The 6,825-nt window shown below is 39.7% G+C and overlaps 1 protein-coding gene across 2 annotated transcripts; it reads right to left on the bottom strand.

Annotated features, from left to right (window-relative positions):
• Positions 1-3,183: 3,183 nt before the first annotated feature.
• SLMO2 (slowmo homolog 2 (Drosophila)) lies at positions 3,184-6,363 on the bottom strand. Of its 2 annotated transcripts, XM_008942866.1 has the most exons (5): positions 6,193-6,363; positions 5,737-5,826; positions 5,174-5,244; positions 4,251-4,353; positions 3,295-3,494 (listed from the first exon to the last, which is right to left on the bottom strand). In XM_008942866.1, exons 1-5 carry the CDS (start codon positions 6,346-6,348, stop codon positions 3,375-3,377), a joined length of 540 nt encoding a protein of 179 aa, XP_008941114.1. In that variant the 5' UTR covers positions 6,349-6,363; the 3' UTR covers positions 3,295-3,374. The 2 variants fall into 2 exon arrangements, with proteins under 2 accessions (XP_008941115.1, XP_008941114.1); XM_008942867.1 differs by lacking the exon at positions 5,737-5,826 and having other exon boundaries at positions 3,184-3,494; positions 6,193-6,355.
• Between the last annotated feature and the right edge of the window lie 462 nt (positions 6,364-6,825).

Here is a 6,825-nt window from a genome sequence, read left to right as displayed (position 1 = left end):
ATAAAACAAGTTAATCCATTATACTGCTGCTTTAGCCACCTCAAGCACATTTAACTAAAGAAGTAAAGAACGAAGTGACTAATTTACAGTAAAATAATCTTTACTAAGTTAACACCAAAATCCTAGCACTGGTATGGCCAATTCTTGTATTGAACCTAAGGGAAAGTAATTTTTGCATTCCTTGCTGAGCTTTTAGCTGTTAAGTCAGGTAAAGCAGTTTCATTCAGAACAATCTTTCCACAGGAATATGTCCATACAAATCTGAGAGTTCAAGAGTACTGTGTTTCCAGTAGAACAAGCAGATGATGCAAGTGTTCAGTCTCAACAGGAGAGGGCATTAAGCTTGCCAAGACCTCAAACCTCCAGCTCCTACAATTTAATCTGGTTTTAAATTAACTGCAATAGCATTTCTAGATGCAACTTGCATTTTTGAGACTTGTAGTATGCCCCTTTTCCTAGCAGAAATCCTCAGTAGCTCTGTTGGGTGTACTTGAGGGTCATAGGAACATGAGAAAGTCATCCAAAATAATTAAGGCAATGAACAGTAAGGAAACAATAGTTTATTGCCAAAAACTTCAGAAGGCAAGCAGTAAGAACAAAAGATTTAACAGTGACATCTTAAATAATCTCCACGCCATCTCCATTCCTTCTAAGCACCAGGACCCACAGCTTCTCCACACTGCCCCAGGTCACCCTCACTGCAGTACCAGTGCACTCATCCACAGCACCCTTGGTTCCTCAGAGCACCACCACCCACCACAGCCCTGCAGCACCCTGAGGTTCATCCACAGAGACAATATGCCTCGCTGGAGACTAGTGAAGAAACATCTGTTTGCACCCTGAGCACAGGGCAGGTACCTGCCCCCTGCTCCTGCCCTGGGACAGCACATACAAGGCAAACACTGCACACACAGTCCCACGCTCCCCAGAGCAAAGCTTCCTTGGGTGCTCCTGTTATCAGAATTAACTGGAGGTAAACAGACAAGCTGCTACATGACTGTATGGACCCAAGCGTTTTGTTCTCTTCTGCTCTTAACACCAGCAATCACTAAATTCCATGTGCAGAGACACAAACCTGAACAGGTAACTGTGGCATAAAACTCAGTTCAAGTAGATTAAAAATCTTCCCATAAGATCTAGCAAACTCTGAAATCTGTTTGCTAGTTAATGCATCAGATTTGTGGAAGAGCAGTTATTAATAAGCAGAAGACCACAGCAGCTGTAAATGTGCATTTTAGGATATACATTTCAACAGAAGAAGCTATTAACTCCAGAGTATTTCCTCACCCTCATCTTCCTCATTTTAGGTTACTCACCTAGCAGCTAAAATAAGCCAAACTGATCAGAAAGTTTCAGGAACTAGGCAGAACTCAGAACTTTATTTTAAAAGCGCCACATACAGAAAGCCATCCTCCCTGACTTAATGAGAATAATGCAGGCATATAAATAAAATAGAACAAATAAAATAATGATCTTTCAGGAAGTTGTTGAATGCTTGTAAAAATTAAACATTAAGGTTTTCAGTGCAAGGGCAAATGGTGAGATCATACTATTCAGTACTTAGTGCAGAAAAATTAAGGAAAAAAAAAAACCCCAAACTTTAAAATGCCAAGTGATGCTAATGGCTAAACAAACATTTAAGATCAGTTTCAAACACTGCATTTTTATCAGAAATGCTGGTGCAGTTTTGCAGGAGTTCCACATACACTTTTTAAATTGAAATCCTATTTCATTTGCAATAACCTCCTGTAAAAGCATGGCAAACCTCAATGATTTCAATTTCATTAAGGTTGTCTCAAACCATTTATTTTTAGAAAAATATTTAGAGTAGTTAAATTTTTAGAAGTTTTTTATATATCTATATATATACCCCCCCATTTTTTTCTTCTACACAAATCTTGCAGGAGACTGTGTTCCCATCTGTCTACCACTTAAAACCATCTCTAGTTCTCTGTCTAGTAGACACTACTCAGTAGGCAATTCTGACAGAACAGCAATGACATGCCACAGAAAACCTGCTGGAACAGGTGACACTGCAGGTCTGAAAGGCTAATGGAGACTCCTGAAATTCCTTATAAGCTTAAAATCAAAATTCCAGGAAAAGTCTCTGGCACCAAAATACAAACATCAGCTAATTCAGGGCTTTGTCTTCCCATTTTCCCTCTGCAGGGAAGGAGCCTGACAGGACAGAGCCCCGGCTGAAGTCAGCAGGGCTCACACAGGCTGGTGGGGTAGGATGGACAGCAAGGTCTGACCTTTGGGTTCCCACAGCTAGTGACTGCTGACAGCACCTTCCATATGCAGTGAGCACCAAGAAACACACTGCAGAAACCTTCACTCTCAAGGTTTTCATTTACAGAGCCTTGCTTTATGAGCAAATTGGTTCAAACAGGAAAGGAACCTCTGGAATTTAGAACACTTTAAAGGACAAAACAATATTCAGTTAATGTAAAAGTTATTTTTGGAGCAGATTCAAGCTAATGAGTATATCATTAATGTTCTTAATATTACTTCCTCTTATGTTTAGGTATCTCTTTAGCCAACTTCACAAATGTTGTTTAGTCCTTTAAGTGGTTCTTTGAAATTTTGAAGTGAATGCCTACTATTCTTAGACACCCTAGCAGCTTGCAAGACTTAAGGCTTTATGCTTATTGCACCTCTTTATTTAATGGGCTTTTAGAAATAGAGATACTTATTATAGAAGTTTAAGATAAAATTTTATTTTAATTTACTGCACACTCAGCTCATCCATGTCACATTTAGGTCTTAGTAGATAAGAGACACTTTGTATGTTTTACCTCTATTGACTGAAAAACAATTTGAGTACCATGTTAGCTCAACCAGTCAAGTTAAAAAGCTTATCAAAAAATATTTCATACATACTTCTGTACTTCAAGCATCAAGTAATAAACTTTCTATTAAACCGAGTTGTTTCACACAACTATCAAAACTTAAACAGAACAATGATGGAACAAACCATTCTGCTTATTTTTGGGCTTGGTCCCAAAAGAGGTAGTCCATAAGTCACACAAATAAAGATTCCACAGAAGTTAACCTAGCATACCAGTGTCCTCCACCATACACAGCCTCATGAGGCCTCTTCATACCTGCCACTGTTATAAGTTAGTGTTCATGTAAAGACAGGAACTGTAATTGAAAATTATTTCTGTATCTGTAACTGAATCCAGCTGAACCAATATATTAACGAGGCTCTGTGCATCAGCCTCATTAGTACAAATCCAGCTTTTCTCCAATTTACATTTGAAACATGCCTAATACATGTATGGCTTTAAATAACAAAGGATACATGTATTTAGGTTTGGAGAGAAGCTTCAGTTTGTTAAACCTCGTTAGTAACACAGGTGTATTTACTATCATTTCTCTACAAATGCTGCTGCTGCCATTGAATTCCTCATGGTTCCTCTTGCTGAAGCTGCAAACTCTTCAATTTCAGCATTCAGTCTGTTAATTACCCATTCCAATGCTTCACGGCCCTATGGTTAGAGAAGAGTTTATCAGTGTATAAATCTTAGTAAACATGCCAATAGGCTAAACCTTGTCTTACTGAAAAGGACTAAAAAGACATAATAGTTGAAAAAAAAGGTTCAGAAATATGTGCCTCTGTGGTATTTTCTACTTCAATAACCAGAGTACTGCAGGAACATGTACTGCCTTACATTTCATGGAAAAATTCCTTATGTCAGCACTGCTCACATTATGAGCCACAAAGGACTTTTTATCCAGATTGCTTTATTATTCTTGAGGCTGAACTCAAGACATCTTTAGATTTCCAAAAGATGAAAAAAGATTTCTCAACTAAACCACTACTTCATTACTCCCATGTAACTACTTCAGATCTGTCTGGGTGTATATCCCTTTTTAATAGCAAAAGCCATCAAAAACTAAAGTATCAAAAAAATATCAAAAATATCAAAAACTATCAAAACTATCAAATAGCAAAAAAAAAATCAAGAGTGACAGAAGATTGACAGAGCCAGACTCATCAGTGAGTGGAGATGTTATTTCCAGTGAAGATTCAAAGAGCTTTGCAGATAATTTATTGTCTCCATTCACAAGAAGAATAAAAAAAAAAGAGGAAGTTCAGCAAGCTGAGCATTCAGTCTATACAGCAAAGGCAGCAGAGCTGTACAGACCCTTCCTAAGGCTGCTGACAAAGCTCATAAGTAAAACAGAGATTTTTTTGTTCATTTAGCCAGTGGTCACACATTTTACACAGGGCTCATACTTACTTTATTAGCATTGGAAGAAATTGTGTTTGCCATTAGCCCTTCTAGGTAACTGCTGAGACTGACCCCTTTGACAGATATGATTGCTTCTTGTGTCAAAATCGTTCTGAAAGGGAGAGCAGGGACCCGAGTTATTCCGAGTAGTTTAAACAAGAATGCACTGCTCAGAGAAACTTGCTCCTTTCCAACAAGTACATTCCCTCATCAGCTTCACTGTACAACATCAAACTTCCTGTCCCAGAAACACAACCCCTTTCCACAGTGCTTAACTGCTTTGTGCTTCTGCTCATAAAATAAAACCCACAAGTCCCCACATGGTCCAAGCACCCCTTTGTGGCACTCAGCTATTCCCATCTCTAGCAGCAGGGAGTTAGGGTAGAAACAGCAGAACTGCTGAAGGTACACCAGGAAAACAGTATTGAGACACCCCTTTCAGCAACAGAGATTTAACATCCCTGACTCTCACGAGAGAAAACACCTCTAATGTTAGAATCCAGAGAAAGACCCTTCAGAATTATCACTAGTTCCACTCATAAACTCTAAACTTGCATTAAAAATGAACAAATAAAAAAACACCAAACCCTAAAACTCCAAGATTATACACTGAATGCAGATAAATGTGCCTTCTAGTGCAGGTTCTGTGCTCAGGCTGAGAAGGAGATCAGAAATAAGGAGCTGTTACTGGAGGTGTATACAAACTCGGCTACAGGCAGGACCCCTCCCTGAAAAGCTGATGTGCACTGGACTCCACCATGGTGTGACACTGTTTCACTGGAGGAAATGAGAGTCCATTTAATTTGTTTTTAGACCAGTTACCCTACCAGATGTGATGGAAACCTCATCTTCTGTTCAAGGGAAACCACAGAAATTTTCAAAGCCCAAGTCTGTACTACTTCAGGGCAATCCCTGAACAAAGGGGCACTTACTTGTCTGGTTTGTGAGGGTGTGGTTTGTAGACAAGCCTCTCATCTACGGACACTAGGTTTGTAAATGAAATCTGCAGAAGACAAGACAAGATTATCCCTTGATAAAAATATTAAGAGAATGTAGTAAATAAAAATTCAGATTCAAAACTAATGCTTGGGTCTGATTTAAACATGATACTTTTCTGGCAAGTATTAGGGTTGTAGAATACGATAGAGAAATGTCCAAGTTCAGCATTTGCTGGCCTTAAGATTCTCTTCTCTTTCCTTAAGATTTCCTTTCCTCTTTCCTTAAGATTTTGGATCATCCACCAATATTCACTACCACAACTATAAGAACATTTCAATAGTGGGATCCGACAGATCCCACTGTAGTACAAAGAGAAAAATCTTACATGGTTAGGAACAGTGACAGTGTACACCAAACAGCTTTAAAAATTGTTTTCTTAACACCCCACCCTGTCCCAAAAATTACTGTCCTGTTCAGAAAAACAGGTCAGCTATAACCACATTACTTAAACCTTTAACTTGTATTGTTCTAATGCAATTTTCACACAGCTACTTACATTGCTGGACTTAAGCTCCATTGTTTTTTTCACTGGGTCAACAACAGAGTGCTCCTGAACGTATGTCTTTGTTCTGGATGTACCAATGAGCTAGAAGACAGGCAAATATAACCCAGTTAATTACGCTACCCAACTGCAATTGATACAGTGTTTTAAAGTGCAGGGAGTGGTTATTGTATTGAACAGACACTGAGACAACAGAATTAGGGTTTAGCTTAAGGTAAAACTATTCAGCTGAGGAAAATTTCATTTTCAAGATGGAAGCCATCTAAGGTCTAGACAATTTTTGGCTATCAGTTAGTCACTATGTGTACTGCTGTTGAGCTTTCCTGATACGTAAACGCTTCTATTTTTAAACTATCAAAGTTAGGGAATGATACAGGTCTGTTACAACAGCAGTTCACAAGCTCCCCTTCCCTCTGGCATCCCCTCCAAGCGCTGCAATGCCGTACGTACGGATTTCACAATGGAGGGTATCCCCCACTCTGTACTGAGCAGTCTGTGGCTGTGCAGCTTCCCACTAGGGTCCACGTGTCTGTCCAGGACATCAACTCCCACCACGCTGGGGTTCATGGGATTGGGGTATTTCTGCATGGCAGCTGTTGTCACCATTTCCCAGGGGTGGCTGCCAAAACAGAATCAAGCACAACGTTGTACACCTCCATTTTTTAAACAGAATTTCTCTTAAAACTGAACACAACACAACACATCAATCGATTTGTATTTTCAAAGCAGTTCCATTTCTGAAGGGTATGAATATTCTTCCCCCTACGAAAAACATCTGTTTTGTGAATTGGACAGCAGTATATGCAGGTGACACATTCAATACACCTAATGTATACACCTGGGGCTCCTCAGTTCAATTACCTCCTGGCTTAGGACTTGCTAAGAACGTTTCCCCTGTGACACGATGCTGAAAAACTGCAATTTCTTCAGGTTTCAGTAGCACCGGAGTAAGTGACTAAGCTGTTACTTTCCCCTAAAAAGCATTGCTTTTGGATTATTCTCCAAGAGGTCCGCTGAAACTCCCGAGCGGCGGCAGCGCGGAGCGACTGAAAACGCGCCGGTCAGCGCCAGAGCCCGCGGGCG

Source organism: Merops nubicus, unplaced genomic scaffold (genome assembly GCF_000691845.1).
Source record: "Merops nubicus isolate BGI_N331 unplaced genomic scaffold, ASM69184v1 Scaffold51696, whole genome shotgun sequence".
In the NCBI taxonomy this organism is placed as follows: domain Eukaryota; kingdom Metazoa; phylum Chordata; class Aves; order Coraciiformes; family Meropidae; genus Merops; species Merops nubicus.
Note: the sequence above shows the minus strand (reverse complement) of the source record. Positions and strands in the feature narration are given on the sequence as shown.

Bases quoted from the DNA above. Each gene is read 5' to 3' on its own strand.
- SLMO2 (XM_008942866.1), bottom strand. From the start codon at position 6,348: ATGGTGACAACAGCTGCCATGCAGAAATACCCCAATCCCATGAACCCC. The intron at 5,245-5,736 runs GTAAGTAGCTGT...TGTCTTCTGCAG, and splicing joins TGGAGCTTAAGTCCAGCAAT to ATTTCATTTACAAACCTAGT. The intron at 3,495-4,250 runs GTAAGTATGAGC...CTCTAACCATAG, and splicing joins TTTCTTCCAATGCTAATAAA to GGCCGTGAAGCATTGGAATG.